The sequence below is a fragment of the Amphiura filiformis genome, chromosome 3, assembly GCF_039555335.1.
Source record: "Amphiura filiformis chromosome 3, Afil_fr2py, whole genome shotgun sequence".
NCBI lineage: Eukaryota > Metazoa > Echinodermata > Ophiuroidea > Amphilepidida > Amphiuridae > Amphiura > Amphiura filiformis.
This window is the reverse complement of record NC_092630.1, coordinates 42,697,803-42,715,402: the sequence shown is the minus strand read 5'-3', so window position 1 is coordinate 42,715,402 and position 17,600 is coordinate 42,697,803. Positions and strand designations below refer to the sequence as shown.

The following is a 17,600-nucleotide window of genomic DNA, read 5'->3' as shown; positions in this document are numbered from 1 at the left end:
ATCATAAACAATATTCTAAATAATTAATTAATGTAATATTCATATTTTTTTAACAAATTTTATTCTAGTAAAACATTTTAAATAATATCTTATAGGAACAAAAACCAATTTTCCCGATAGGTCAGAGGGCAAAGTGTCCAAAAACTGTCCCACAATGCATTACAAATGTCAATGCCCAATTTAGCTTACTGACTGCTGCTGTCATAAAACTTTGGTTGATGTGTGCATAGACAGTAGAGAGAATGATGTGTGCATCATCATTATGAAATTAGACTGTAAAAGACACTGGGTATGTAATTAAGTTCACCACATCAGGCAATTACCGGTACATGCTAATATTTCATTACCTGGTCCAATCTGGCAAGCAGGGATCTCATTCCTCTGCAAACAAATTATGCTATGGAATGTTTCATATACAAAGGCTGCATTTCCGTACAACAAGGTACAAGGTACATTGACTAGATTTTTCATGGTTATGATCATAGCCTCCAGGTTTTAGAAACTGAACTCTTTTTGAGTCAACTTCATTATTGATGGGCAGGGAACAGAACACAGCTTTGTTGTCAAAACTCATAATATTAATCTTCTCCCAGATTCATATCAAATTGAGAAGATGTCTTTGGTATCGAATTAGTTCTGACAGTCCTACAAAATAAAGGTGTTGTGTTCTACATGTATATGACCCCTTGTTTAAAGAACCTCTCAGCCCAGCTATGTTCCATATACTACAGTTTGCAATTGTATTCACTTTTAAGTGACTTTACATTATGACTATGTTTAGCAGTGACGGCAGTCACAGCACCAGGAATTTTTTTTCGGGGGGGAGGCATTGAGGGGACAAAGTGAATTTCAGGGGGCAAAATTTGTAATTTTGGGTTTTTACTGGGGGGCAACAAGGAGGGAAAGAGTTCTGACTGGGGGCATTTCCCCTCATGCCCCCCCTGGCACCGCCACTGATGATTAGTATCAGAACTTGGCATTACTAATAGGATTGCTTTTTTTAATTCATTTCATAATGACAGGTCTATTTTGATGAAAACTGTAATTATTTTTGTGGTGAACTACAAGAAGTCAAGTAAAAAAGTAGCTGTCCTGTAATTGTTCTTGGCCTTGGAGAGAAAACCTGGTCCACTCCAAAGGGGGCAGATTTTACATAATGACTTTCCTTCCATCTTGATTACAACTATGCCCAGGTGAAAAAGGCTTTTGAAGTGTTGTTGTTGTTTGTTCGTTTGCTTTGCATAGAGTATTCATATTTGTGTTAAGTTTGACAACAGGCTTCCAAAGGAGTATGCTACTGGATGCAAAGCTCTTTTTAATCTTACTCAAAATTGTTTTCAAAATCAGACTTCACGTTGATCTAGTCTAGTCTGTGGTTTTCCTATGAACTCTAGGTCCTACATTAAAAATGCCAAGACCATTTTCAGGTTGAAATGTTATTTCATGTTTTAATCATTTTCCTGTGGAAACAAATAGCCATTTAAAACCATACATACTCAGTTTTTACACACTCCTCCCCTCATAAGTCTGCTTTGTACGTATCGGAGAGAGGTAACAAAGCTAGTTACAGATCCATTTCCTGAAAATGGACCTGTCTCTTGGACAAGTGGCCACGCTGCATTCAGCATCTATGGGGGCTCATCCGGGGAAACATGCTACAGCAGGTGTTGCATACATGTATTGCTGAAAGGCTATAATACTATTATTTTTAATCTTTTAATGTGAATGTGATGTGCACATTTGAAACGGGACTTGAAAAGAAAGACATTGTTTTGCCATGAACTAATTTGTTGTGAAAGGGAAATTATAAGTCAAGCTCTACAATGTAAAATAAATTATTTCAAGAGGACTTAAATTGTGCCAGTGTCCCTTTTTTAAAGGAATTTTTATTCTGTAGCCCCTCTAAACCGATCTAGGTAACACATGGTAACCAAATATGCTGCTAATTTTGTCCTGCCTGTGTGTGGGTTTCATCAATTGATAATATGTCTTCTGACCTTCTGACCATTAGAAAGTTGCACAAATTCATCATTATCAGGACAGATTGGAAACTGGGCCCATCAAAGTCTGCCACCCACATATCCTTTACCATGTTTACCCTAACTGATGTCTTGATGCTCCTCTGACATCTACATAATGTATTACCCACTACACTTGTACAACTGCAAAGCCCAAGTGAAGCACACAAAGGAGTCAATAATTATGTAATATCCTTAGCAAAATATCTAACAGTAAACCAAATTTCTGTCTGATACGTTTTCATCAACTCAGTTTGCAAAGCTTTAATATATCCAATGTTAAATGGCTAAATGAATTTGAATGCACTACACACACAATAACTAAATCCATCGGAGGTAAAAGGTCATAATAACCCTGAGTGTTAGCCAGACTGAACTATGAACACAGATATGAGGCCATTTTATACAGGGTTATACAAATTCCTCATACCCATAACTACAGAGGTCAATGTTCTACATTCCATCTACGATACTTCGGGAAACATTATTCAAGGTGTAACAATCAGTACAGAGTCTTTTTGTAGGTCGCAGAACATGTAGAAGGAACTTGACGCACAATACATGAAGACTACCTGATGCGCCATTGAAGCCACTCCTCAGTTGGAGACAAGATCAGATTTCAACTCACTGGCACACCATGCCGGTACATATGTATCTGTACGAACATGCGATTCTCCTCTAGCTTTGGGCCAAGTTGGGTTCAACTTTGTTAGAGACTTGTATTCTTTCTACATGACATGTTTCAGGATTCTGATACCGGTATTCTCTTTACATTTACTGATCAAAAATGAGCTTCAGGGTTTTGAACTTTCTGGTTCTGGTATTCACTTCTATACAGACTACATCATGGTCCCACCGAATTGATACATGGGGGCTTGGTGGGTCATCGATATCATCGATATCCCAAAATGTCTTCAAATCAAAATTAACTTTTTTGCATCAAGTGCAAAATGTCATAATGTTTTTTAAAGATATTTCGTGCCAAATTGTCAAAAGTAAGAAGATATGTTTCCATGTCATCTTACATTTGTATTCTGCAAATTTATTTGCTTATAGTTTAAAAGAGATATGAAATAGCAGTTTCATATTCTGCCCATGTATGCTTAAACATTAATAACCTCATGCTTGGTAATTCATCATCAAAGTAATGAGAAGGAAATTGAATCCTAATTTTGTAACCAAGTGGGGTCAATTGAAGTCTCTGTGTCAACACACCGATCAGCTCAAAAGGATCCAACAATTCTCATGTTTTCAATATCATGAGCAGGGCAGTAGCAAGTGGGCGGCCGGGAGGCCATGGCCGCCCGACTCCGAGAGAAATTTGTCATGTTTTTCTTTATATATCTTTATTTCAACTTGAGCATATTTGTATCTTGGCTGCCACATTTGTGATAGCCACTCCACACTTTTCAACTCTGTTACAGCCCTGATTATGATGAGACAGTATCTCCATGAAAACCAACCAAATCTTAACATTTTGATGTTCACTCTGAAGTTGAATACACCTTCACATCAAATAAAGTGACATTTGCTTAGCAATGACTCTAATCAATTTCAGATGTTTTCTGCTGTGATTGAGATATCTTTTCAACTCAATTCCATACCTGTTTCTACCTGTTGCCATGTCATATGGTTGCAGGTACACTGTACCAGCAGATTATGCCCAGACTTGGATGTAAGGAGAAGTTTAAATCTGGTAGGCTGAGGTCACCTGACCCCTTTTGATATCTATAACCATCTACCAATGATAATCCTGATTAGGGAACAAACCAAAAGGTCAATGACATCTTATAAACGAAAGTCCTTTTGTTAGTGGGGAGGAGTAAAAAAATTCACATCATTGGTCAAAGTTGACCTTTCCGGTTGGAATTTTCAACAGTTCACACTTACGTTTAAGGAAGGGAGGGGGTGTCAGCTTCCTATAAACTTACTTTCATTCGAATAGGAAGTCATCAAATTTTTAGTTTGTTTCTTTACTTGCGATGTACATGAGTAATATGTATTGAATTTTAACAGTGCTCATCATTTCTGGTAACAGTAGAAAACAGCAACAGTGGAGCCCACATCAAAGTTATTCATTAACACAGACATGCAAATTTGCTATAGGCAATTCTCAAAGATGTTGCTATAGGCAATTCTCAAAGATGTTGTGTAAATTTCTCATCATTGTTAGAACCACAATAGATGTTTGTTATTCAACGTCAAAATAGATGTTAGGTATTCATCTCTTACAAAGCATGAAATTGACCATGATATGACCAAGGATAGCACATTCAAAACATCCTACCAATGTCCTTGCATCTTCTTATACTTTTATAGCTAAGGATATGGGCTTGATATTTCTCTTACAAATGAAAAGTTAAATCAAAGTTAAATCAACAAATGTGTTCAAGGACTATGACAATTGTTAGACCATGGTTAGACATTTTTCTGTTTGATTAACTCCACTGCAGTGTCCTTCCAAAACATCTTTTATGACCCTTCAAGAACTCCTCAACTTTGTTAAAAGTGCAACAAGGTGAGTTGTTTTCAAGAAATTAATGAGTCAAAAAATAAACCCACATTCCTGGCACCTGTATACAATAGTGGTGCAAGGATAGTGGAGCAAATAGTATTTAATTCGGTTTATCTAATATACCATAAACGATGCAAGTGTAGAGGTCACTGGATCTCTTTGTAGCCATTGTTCTCTAGACAAACTGTGGACTTTATAAGGACACTGATTTTGGAGAGTGATCCCTTTTGTTGTCTGTAAACAATTAGATACCATGGTGCTGTTTTAAATTATTTCAGAATTTAACTGATCAATGTTAATGATAACCTTGCAATGGAGAAGGTCTGTAATAGCTGGAGCACAACCAGGTTTGGTTCTTGTGTTTCTATGAATTCAAGATTAGAAAGTGTCAGGATTCATTAGGACAAAGAAAGTATGCAAGTTGAGTGACCTTAAAACGCTCTTGATCATGAGGATGTTAACTCATTTTATATTTAACTGTGACTATTGACTTTATGTGTTTTCATAGCATGCATCCTTCTTTAGGCCAATGCTTGTACCTGATAGAACACTTGTATTTAACTTCAAATAGGAAGGGTATGTATAGGGGGGCCTAACCCTAGAAAATTAAACCCAAGCCATTATCACAATGTACAAAATAACACTGAACCCTAACTTTGAAAACTTTGTAACTTTATATAAAAACTCTATTTTCCCATGTTGTTATTTTTGCACCTGCAGTCCCGCACATCCAGTCACAGAATTTGCAAAAAAAACCTGGTGAAAATAACAGTATCATTTAAATATGCTTTAAGAAATCAAATTTCACTTTTTCCATCAGATGAATAGGTCACAAATGTTTACCACTTGCACATACAATGTATCACATATCACAAAATCATGGTGTCTAGTTTTTGTATGTCAAAGAAAGTTTAACTATGTCAACTAGTGAACTTTGACAGGAACTGTGACACCTATAGGAGCGTGTTTCTACAGGCGCACCGCTAAGTTACCGCTAAATGGATAACGCTATCTTACCGTTATCTTGCCGTTTAACCTGCTGTTTCCACAGACAGGTTTTTGCCGTTGGCGTGTTCATACCGTTTAATCTGAATGACAAACATGTTTTAAAAGTGTATTTTGTACGGTAGTATGGCCAGAATATTGCATCGTAGGCCTAGAATTAATGCTAGAATGGATTGTTTAATGGTTGATTGTTGCTAAATAATCACTTTTTTTGTTATATTTTGCAAATCAAGAGGAAAGTTTTACATTTTACACAGTTTTTCACTATTTTGTAGCATTTACAAATTTCCGTGAGCAAACCCCGAATTCCGTGAGTTTTTCTGTTTTTCCGTATCACGGATAAATTGTGGCTTTACATAACAGTTTGGACTTATGTTATGTTGCCCAGGCTGTTATTAACGTTTTTGTCATGTCGTCTGTCCAATTAACATGTTGATTAACAGCCATTTTGTTTGATTTTGCTCAATAATCGGCAAGTTACCGCTTCGGTCTGTTTTCACAGAAAATCTACCCGCTTCGTCAACGGCAAAAACCTACTCCAACGAGGTTTCCGTTGGCGATGAAAAGGCGTTGCAAAAAGGCGTTGGAGGCTGTTTCCACAGGAGTGATTAACGGTTCCATACCGTTTCCAAAGCGGTATTTGGCTCTGTAGAAACACGCTCTAGGTCACATTGATGACAAGATCCTGTCCACATCATCATAAGTGTGTTTCCATAAATAATTTGGATTGCAGATGAGTACTGAACAACTTCACTTTCCCAGTCAAAACAGTACTAGATAATGTGCAATTAAAAACATAAATTGTCAGAAGCTCAGAACTGAGAAATGTTTCATTTTAAATGGACAAATAACCACATATTCAGATAAATTTATATGAGGAGCTGAAAAAAGTTTTAAAACTATTTGCCTGTATTTATAACGAGGCCTAAACAAACTTCCTGACATGTAAAGAATGAAAGCTTTGCAGATGATGGGGGAGGGGTTGCATTTCGATGAACTTTCAAAACGGACCCTAAACCAGTATTTTTCTGTTGCTACCATAATTTGGTTGCATTTATTACCCTAAAACAGCAGAAAACAATCCTTATTTTGCCATTTATGAATGTTTCATGTTGGAGGTCGAAGGTCCTTTCAAACATACATTTTTGACACATTAATTGGCATACTTTTTGATATTTTTCTGATTTTCTGGGATTTTTTGACACCCGAAACAAAGATGTATGCGTGGAAACATTATATTTCTTCATTTTCATGACTTTTTCTAATATGATAAAGAAAACACCCATGAAGTGTTTGATAGTGAATCATGGTCAATTTACTTAAGTAATGCTTTATAATATAATTTGATTCTCATAACCACATAATCATGGGGGGCATGTAAATAGATCTCATCATTGTAGGTTGGTGGTGATATGTTTGTCTACGATAGACAAACATCATGGCGTAATCATTCAGCGTAGTGACCGGAGGATTGTAAACATCACTATGCTGAATGATGCCACCTTGTCGGTGTCGCAAGCTATGTCACTGCTAATCAAGACTTTGAAAAAGGTAACTTTTTAAGCAAAAGTATTATAAATGGTAACCAGAGTGCATGAAAGGAAGGAAAATGTAGACAAACTGCCCTAGTACCCTCACACTTCTTCCTTTTCAAAGCAAGCCTCTTTTCCTCTTTTAAGTAACCAATGAAGTTCAAGTCAAGTCATACCAAACTGTTATGATTTCAATACTAGTAAATATACAAAGATAGCAGTACTCCCTCTGCAAGTCGCTTTGTAACAAATATTTAATTGTATGGTTGCATCTCCCCCGCATATAACATATCTATCAAATTGATATCCACCATATCTGTCAACTTCGATTTCACTCAGATTGACACAAATTAAAATTATTTTATTTCACAGATGTGCGATTGCATTATTTCATGATTATATTGATGATGAATCATATCATGAAGTTTATTATCCCTGATTATATGACTGTATCCTAAAGTGAACAAAGGCACTTAATTTGTATTTTTTCCTAATTTGTATTATTTTTCAATTTCTAGAAATGTTTTTTCATTTTTAACAAGACTTGACAACTTTATTTTTTTCAATATTAGGTTTACTGTTCAAAACAGATTTTATGGTCAAAACTATTTTTCACTCAATTTTTTATATAATTTTATTAAACCCATTGTGTGCAAAACCAAACAAGCCAGTGAGTCTTGATATTGTATATTTTTATAAATCACTTGGATTTAATTTGCTATTCTATTCAAATATTATCCCATATTTTCTGCTTTATATAGAGCCTTCATGCTTTGGTGAGTCTGGAAAATATTATGAGCCATAAACCACAACAAGCTTGGTTGCATGATAATAATTTTCTGGTTCATAATTATACTAATAGTCCTAAAAATGATAAATATCACCAGTATTTTGTCAGAGAACAAAGCTTTCAGCTGTAACAAGTATTTTATTGAATAACAGAACTTTATTACACCTCCAAAATGCATGATATTATTACAGATATCCACAAAAGCATAATAAGCATCATTAAAGTATCAAGCGATTATTAAGGCCAAATGAAACAACAACAAAAACAGTTGATCGTCTGTTTGGGAGTTGTGGGTTTTTTTTAAAAAAAGAGGAGAAGCCTTTATATATATATTTTTTACAATGAAAAATCGACCATTTACATCAATTAGTATTACTTGAAGAGGAGGAGGCTCTTGTTAAATCTTTTTATTTGATAGTTCTGAGGGGTTGATTTTAAAAACAAAGCCTGCAAATCTATTGCCAATATGATGACTTCTGAAACATTTCTTACCAAAAAGTTATGCTTGAAATTAAGGAGAGAAAAAAATCAGAATCCCTAAAAAAGGAGCAGGTGGGGACGATCAAGTGACATATTTTGGCCTAGTAATACTAGGGCCTATAGATTTCCAACATGGCAACAAAAGTAATTATTTCTCTGAAACCATTCTACATATATCATCCATAAAAATGATGTTTCATGTAAACATGTTTGTTGCAATTGTAAATATTTTAGCTAATCTGGGAGCCAAATAGAACCATACTTTGTGTCTTTTGTTGTATTGAGTGACTACTGGTTGGCAACAGTTGAAAATGTGCTACTCCAAGCTAGACATAATTATCCATTGTCTACATCATGTTTGCTGCTTTATCTTCTTTACCCTGTATTGGGACAAACAAGACGCATAGTCTACATAGTCTATAGGCTACGTTTTACACACATTCTACAAAAGAGAACATTTTCACGGAGCATTAATTTTCCTTTTTTACGCTCAACACCGCTAGAAAAAAAAAAAAAAATTTGAAAATTTGTTCTTTTATTTACATTTATTTATTTTATAAATATTCATTTACTAGTATTCTATCTTATTTATAGAAACTTAAATATCGCAAACATAAAAACAAGTGAAGTAAGTTCAAAATTGGCAAATCACAACAAAAAATACACACGTGAAAATTACCACTTTTTTAAATGGCATACCAAACACACCAAATAAGCCTACATGCCAATCTTTTCTTTGGCTATGATTGTTTCTTTGCCCACAATTTTGACATCAAATTGACAAAATTATCATATCGAGGGGTTAGAGCCAAAAGGCCTTAGTGCATTTTTGGCCAAAATAAGATTTTGGTACATGGTCAAAATAATCCTTAAAACACTAGGCACCTTGTGATTATGTGATGTAGCCATAATCAAGCTATAGCCACAAAAACTGTTATCAGCAAAAATGTAAAGCCCTATAAAGTGCAACACTATGCATGAAATGTGTGAGAGCCAGAAGGGGAGCGGTCACATGGTTAGTAGTTCTCTGGATATATTAACATGGGGTTTTTTTGAATTGAAACAGTCAAAAGGTCCTATAGTAGGGCTATACCATATAGGCCTCCTGTGCACAGCCATGTAGACACACACTACTGATCCCCATAGCCACATCCTGTTATGATGGTCAGACTTATCTCACACCCATTACCCACAAATCAACACAACAATACAACTTAGAATTATTTGTCATAATTAATTCTCTTTATTATTCAGTCTGCAGACAGTAAACGAATAATAATCTTGATCCCTTTGAAAAACAAAATAGAGGTAAAGACAAATATCTCAAAACCAAACAAAATATAGACACTGAGTCACGAAGGCACCAAACAAAACGTGTCTTTTGTGCATTATAGATGGATGACCCTAAGTACAGTGTATACTTTTTTCTTTTCTTTTTTACTTTTTTTTATCAACTTTTTAGTTTACTTTTTAATATATTGATAACAGAAAAGTTAACTCAAATTGGCAGCTGAAAGAAAGGGACACTTTTAATGTCAACTATTAAGTCTACCGACTGATACAAAATTCACTCAATAACTCAACCACAATTGAATCTTACTTTTTTCTAATTTTAAACTTGATGAATTATGGACTATTCCAAGAATGACAACAGCAGCCATAAAGTCAGACAAAAATAGCCTGAACTAGCCGACAGACAAGAGAAGGAATGGATTGCTGATGTCATTCGGGATGTCCAGCCAACCAACTAGCCATTCAGTCAGCCAGCCATGGAAACTTTTTGTCCCTTGGTTATTATTATGGTCATAACAACTTTCACTACATCAAAATAAACCCCACTCAATAGTTCGCTTCCATGATAAATTACTATATTCCCCCTTCCCCCATTGTATTTAGTTGGGTTTTGGAGAAAAATACTGAGGAGGAAAAGCCTCAGTGGCTTTTGTTTACCATGTTTACTACTGCATACAATGTAGCATTTCAGTAGTTTTGTTATCCATGCTTAATAATGTATTTGTTTGTCATATGTGATGCGATCAAGCAAAATCAGTCGGAACTCGGAAATATTAAATTTTCAGTTTCTAATAGGATAGTAAAAAGCATTTAGAAAGCTGGATTTTGCAGAAAACCCCATTGAAATTGAACAATCAGCTCTAAAGATATGAGCAATTAAACTAAGAGTTTGCAAAACAAGAGGAATCAAAAGGAAATATATCCTTTGTTTGGCTATATCTCAAAATCAGTATTTCCGACTGATTTTGCTCGATCGCATCACATATATTGGAATGAAATTTGGACCAGATAAAACCTTGGCAATGAAAAATTGAAAAATCTCATCGCATGATGGAAATGACTAGCTTTGTTCCAAGCTTTATTCCTCTTCAGGACATTTGTCACTGCAGAAAGTGCTGCAAAACTTTGGTGAAATTGTTTCTGCATTTGTTGCAATGGTCAAAAGGAAGCAAAACATCCAAGCTGGGCTTTATCTGTCAGGGTATTATCCTTTTATGCTTATACACTTTACAGTGCATTTTATAGGATGACCTTTGAATGTTAAAGTACAAAAACTCATAGCCAATATTAAACTTGAGGTAGAAATGGAGTTTATGAGACTATGCTGTCTGGAATGAGACTATTTCAATACCAACATCTTTTAGCAAGAATTAATGCAATTCTTGCAATGTGTGATCAAATTCTACCCCTGCCTTGTGCTAACTGGCATTGTGATTTACCAGTTATTCTCCTTCTAAAGGTCGTGCCTAGTTTAATTATATCATTCCTCTAACATCAGAAATACCCAGGCCTGCCCTCTGCCCTGTTAGGAACGATTAACTACAAGGGAACCTAAAGCACAGAATGCCATGTCACTTTGTGCACGTTTGTATAATCAGTCTTCTAACAACTCCCAAGTATTAATATTGGGTCTGTGTATATTTTCACTAGTGACTCTATGTCATGCCAGTTCTTTGAACTGAAAGTCCAAGATTGCACAAATAATAACACTCTTGGCTTTCTCAAGAATTATTGTTAATGAGCATTTATTCAAATGTTATAAAGTTAAAACCCTTTCAAGAAAAGTTGTTTCAATACACACATTAGTAGTGCAGTACATTGTAGCTTGTTTGCCACGCAAGTTTTATTGTTTCATTTTCCCAGTTCATTTTACTTTCATTGTTTTTACACTGTTTGATTTTGTTTGATTTTTAATTTCAGAAAAACAACATTTGCATTTTAATTTGTACATATTGAAGAAAAAAAGCGCAGTTCAATAAAATAGGGCTTAAAATGGAGGTGAAATTACTTTTGCAGGCATTACGGTTTCATATTGCTTTTTTGCATGATATTCTTCCTACGACTTCCACCACCCGTCATACTTATACCAACTAGCAATACTGCGTCTACCACTGACTTGGACAATTTGGTAAATTTATCAGTGCTTGGTTTCTGGTAAGATCTCCGCAGGGGATGACTGAGTTAAACTGTAAACTTACTATGAGGGCAAAAAGAGGAGAAATCAAGAGCTTTGATGATTTGACCACTGGTTGAACCTGGCAAATTTGCAAGCAGCAAGATTACATCTACATCATAGCTGAGCTAGGGTCAAGTTCAACCGGCAGATGGTTGGTAGGGTTCTTGTTTTTTCTGATTTAATTTTTACCATTTTCTTTGTAACAATAAAAAAAAACAATTTTAAAAGAAATGCAGATTGTGTTAACTAAGTGATGAGGCTTGATGGATGCACAAACCAAAATTTTGATCAGTGGATACTTTTTATCATGTTTATTCACTAAACTGCACTGAAATTGCAATTTTACACTATTCTAGCCCATTTTTATAATTACGATAAATGTGTGTGTAAAACATGCCAAAGAGAAGATGCACACCGCAAAATGAGTCCAAAATTTCGTTCAGGTGGTTGACGATGAGGTCCCCCCTCATCACTCTTCATCCTATCTACTGGACCGTTACCGCATGGAAAACTTTTTACAGGCCTTCATGCTTTTATCTGTTACAGTGAGCAGAAGAAGTTAACAAATTATGTTGCTTAGCAACCAAACAAAGTATAAACACAGCTGTGATGAGGCTCACAAAATAAGTCAATTGTATTCATACCAACAAGGCACAATTTATTTATTCAAACAAAACAATATTAATATGAGCTATATACATTGCAGTACACACAATGAAAATTACATATATTAATAAATTACGTATAAATTCAATACAAGTTACCATGATTTTCACAATTTTTACTCCAAGAAGTACTGTAAAAACTAGAAACGGTACAGTATGCTGAATTCCCCTAATTTTCGCTCACACAAATTTTGCATTTATTTTTCCTCAAACTTCAATATATCTGAATTTAAAAGTTCATGTACCCTACTCTCTCACTAAAAAAAGAGTGTCAGAGGACAGAGGATATTATTGTGTTCCTTGAATTTCCTCCAACCTAAATTCAGCCCATTGATAACTTGAGTCCCCCAGCATAAACATTGATCAGTTAGGGTGCTTGACTGCTTGTATAATTCTTCAACCACCAGACCAGCATCCAGTGGCGTGCGCAGCACATTGAAAGTGGCGGGGCCAGGTTGTTCAGTTCCCCGAATGCAGTCTGATTATAGCCAAAATATTAAATTCTCGATCATGAGAGCCAACTTGGATACGCACAGTTATTTGCGTCGGCGTACTACGCAAATACCGGGCGCTTACGGGCGCAAACACAGCTTTGAGAATTGACCAATCACACAGTCTGTTTGTTATTTTGGCTATAGTAGTGTAAGCTGCGGGCGTAGCCCGCACTGCGAGCGGCTTGCTTTGCTTTAAAAGGCACAAGAAATCCTTTTTTGAGGGGGGCAAAGGCCAAGGAATCCTATTTTGATGGGCAGGGTCAGAATTTCGCTTCACAGTGCGAGAATCAATCTTGATTCTTGCAGAATAAATTTGGAGGAATCGTTTGATTCTCGCAAATCAACTTATGTGTAAACACCAAACGTTTGCGGGAATCAATTTTGATTCACGCAAATCTGTTTACGAGAATCTTTACGAGAATCGATTCTCTGATTCACGCCGAAATTCTGACCCTGGAGGGGGCAAATTTTGGTGTTTTTGCACCGTCCCCGAATTCCTCAAATGACCAACAAAAGTGGGGCCTGCCCCCCCCCCCCCCTTTACGCACACCATTGCCAGCATCAACATACTGTCACAAGTTCTAACCTGTACCAGAACTCCAAAATTGTATAATGTAGGATACTACACTGTACAAGTTATAAAGCACACACAATTTAATTCAGAGCTCTCGAAGGAAGTCACGCTTAAATACAACACAGAGCTGTCAGTATGGTCCGCTTGACAGAATTAAAGGAAGAGATCATTTTGTGTTCTGCCAATCAAATGCAAAATTAGATTTGTGAGTCACATTGCTGTGTAATTGGCTTTCTTCTTTCCTCTCTCTGTGCTTTTTAAAAAAGATAATTTGATAAATTTGATAACATTTATAATGAAAAAGGAAGTGTGATCTTGTAACCAATAATAGGGTTAACCTTGTTAACTGAATGGTATTTGTATATTAAATGCATGGCAATGGCCAATCATTTGTTCCACATGAGTTGACTATAAGAATACACTGAAATGGCCACAGATTATGTATAGTTTAACACCAGGGTCAACGCTGACCTAAAGCCAGTTGGGTTTGTGAACAGTTGCACTAGAGAATGATCATTGATTGCATTGGAGCCTTATGGACATGTAATAAGACCTAGATACATTTTAAAATATTACAGACACAAGTCCAGTAATCAATACAGGAAGCTGTGGACCTAGGTTGTGAACTTAACATGTCTGACCTTTGTACCAACTGAAAGGACATCAAACCTTTCATTCCAAGTTTTAGAAACTAGTTAGTAGATGTTACAGCTCTCCCTCCATTCAGCAAAATATAAACCCTTTTTGGTATGGACAAAATAACCACTTTTGGAAGTTACAGAAGAAAAATGTGCTTTTACCCATTGAAAAACATATCACATCACATACATGAAATACATGACTTACAAACATCTCTGGAAAATAAAGGTATGGAAAAAAATAGGTCTTTGGCAAAATGAGAGAAAGTTTTAAGAAATTAGGCCTACATTTTGTAACATTATAGTTTTGTTACATTCTGTAAGCTCACCTCAAATTCCATTTGACACATAAATTCATTTGTTCATTCATTTTATTTTCTTGATTAGACTTGTAAACAATCATCTACACTCACTGTACTTGCTTGTTGCCCATCAAAAAATATTCAAAATTGCACCATAATGCGGTACATTAAAAATTTTCAATTTATATTAAATTTTAAATGTAATCTTAATCTTAATGCTCATTTTCTTCACAAATTTCTTCAAAAAAAAGGGGTCAATACTCAATGGTGAAACAAAAATGGTACATTAAAATTTACTGGCATTGTTTTTTTGAACATTGCTCCCCCTCCCTTTTTAGTGCACTTCAGGCCTACATTTTTGGGTACAAATGTGCTTATTTTTAAAATCACACAATGACTAGGGGCATTGAGTTCCAATATTATAGCTTAAAGACTTGTTTACATTTGTGAATCCCCCTCCCCACAGAATGATAATATTCTTCCAGGAAATGTGGCAGAATTTTATTTTATAATAAAACCATTCCAGACAGTAGATGCATCTCATTCCAGTCGCTCTATTTGTCCACGATATAATCAATATTTCTGTTTAAAAAAAACTTTTAAAAATAGATCTCTAAAATATATCCTGTACCCAGGTCACAGATAGCAGACAATATTAACTTTCAAATTACCAAGTGGCTGATATGGTTTAAAGCTGATCAAAAAATAATTTTTGTCAAACTTTATTATAAAACATCATGTCTTCATGATCAAAAGAGAATTTCACATGCCTTGCAAAAGATAAATTTATGCTGAGTACATGTATACCGACAACACTGTAACATAACTTAGTTCATTTAAACATTTGATCATAAGAGTAAACTCGTACTCGCACTCAAAGAGGATCAAGGGTGATCAGTGGCGTAAACTCAGGGGGGGTAACATGCCTGACCAAATCAGCATCGACTCTGCGCCCCTCCAAGCGATGAAAGTCAAAATGTTCGCGCGAAGCACAAAATTTCAGCACAAAATCAATTGAAAGAACATTATAAGACCAATATTCAACTTCTAGCGGGACCAAACTTAAAATCTTTGTGCGCTCTGTGCGCAATTTTTCTTGACTGTGTAATATTCCTTCACCACATTGCCCTACGGTAACAGTCTTATACGATGGACAGATAGTATCAGTTTGTGAATGAGGACATCATATAAGTTCCTTGTACTAGGTTACGCCACTGTCCGGCACCGCGCCGAGGATGATTGCAGCCCGGGGCCCATTATTGCAATTTGCAGTCTTTTTAAAAGGCCTGAAACCATTTATAACATTATTTTTATACACATTGATTCACCTTTAGGTGAGATTATATATATTATAGAAATGACTATATGGCTATGTACATAAACTTGATAATAAATCAACTTACAAAGTTGTGGTCCTGTTGTCAACTTGGGGGATACGGGTCAACTCCAAGTGCATACAACGAACAGTCATGCGAAAACAAAGGCATCGAATTGGGCAAGCCTGCTGACCAAAAACTGCTGGCACTGCTATGGTCAGAAGTAGCGCAAGTAAGAGCTTAGAATCCATGGTTAGCAATCTCATGAAGTTCAGATGATTTCCAGTAGTACGGTGAAGCCGAGAACACCGTACGAACTGAGTTATCTCCAAGCTTAGAAATAAATGCCAACAACACAAATTTCCCCAACTGCTACAAAAGTTTCACAAACTTGGACGAAATAATTGTGAGCTAAATACATAAACTACGTATTCAAAGTAGTGAGTGTTCGTTAAACTACACATATTTTTAATAACGTATTTTATGGACGACCTCTAATAGGCATTTCTATCTTTTGTGCCCTTGAGTGTTCAATTTCCTAGAAGGTTGAATTAAATTGTGATTTTCATAAATAAATCGATATTATTGATTCGCTCTAACGAGGGGTATTTGTTTCTATGATTTCCACGTATTATTAGATATTATTTTCAATTTAGATTGACAGAATACATCGTTGTTTGTTATGGTTAATTTTAAAGATTTTTAGAAACACCGACTTATAATACCAAGTGAGGGCTCTCTATCAAAAAATTTATCAAATTGTTTTTAAATCACCAGGTAGGGTTTGGTAGCTATTCTTTATTCCAGAATTCTGGCAGATGCCTACAATCTCAGTTTGTAATTTTAAAATTCTGCCCATTTCTGACAAAGAGAAATTCCAGACCACAAACAATTTGAGGCAAGAGGAGCAGCTATTTGATTTTTACTTCGAAAGGTAGTTTAAAAGTTGTCCAACCTGGGGGGGTGGGGGGTACCGGTAGGCCTCCGGAGCCGCCTATTTTTTGTTTTCTAAGTTGTTTTGTTTTTTGGTGTGTTTTTTATTTGTTTTTGTTTCTTTTTTTTTTTCTCATTATTATTGTTTGTTGTTTCTTTTTATTTGAAGGAGTAGGCCTATCATGATTTTGAAGCCAATTTTGAGAAGCAATGTATATATCATAACACCTTTTGGTATTCCAGAAAATAGGCAACTCTCCCAATTATCTGGAATTTGGAATCAACTCACTTCATACAATTTCCACAAACAAAATATGTCTGTGTGTCAAATCTCGAATATTATATTATATTAGGCTTAGGCTTTTCGTTATTTAAAAGGGAATTTCGTGATCCGCAGAGATTTTATATCACTGGAAACCTCTGGCTACATAATGTTATATACAAAAAAAATCTTGCAGATTAGGCCTATTTCGTTTAGCAAAGATATCTTGAAATTTGAATTTGAACGAAATTACAACACATTGTCTATATGGAGCAGTGATAGTGTAGGCCTATAATACACATAGACCTAATCATGCATAACTCGCAAACGCAAAATCGGAATCAGCTGAAATTTTGGGAATACATGTACGATTTTTTCGTGGATGCCTACTGAAAAATGTCATAAAAAGAGGACTAGGATCACGAAATACTCCTTTAATCTGTTACAATTGTTCTTCGCCATCTTCTAGTGTATTCGCTATCGAATAAAACTATCCCCCACCCAAATATTATGGCGAATATATCACAAACATTTGTTACTGATAAAAACCCGGGAGGGGGCACTCCCACGTTGGAGGTGACACATATGTAGGGCTGTTAAGATCCCC

At 35.6% G+C, this 17,600-nt stretch overlaps 1 protein-coding gene across 1 annotated transcript in view; it reads right to left on the bottom strand.

The window, feature by feature from the left end:
* Window positions 1-16,219, bottom strand: part of LOC140148555 (peroxidasin homolog) — a 125,622-nt gene extending 109,403 nt beyond the window's left edge. The window contains 1 exon segment of the mRNA XM_072170550.1: window positions 15,886-16,219. Coding sequence (XP_072026651.1) covers window positions 15,886-16,064 — 179 coding nt within the window. The 5' untranslated portion in view covers window positions 16,065-16,219.
* Between the last annotated feature and the right edge of the window lie 1,381 nt (window positions 16,220-17,600).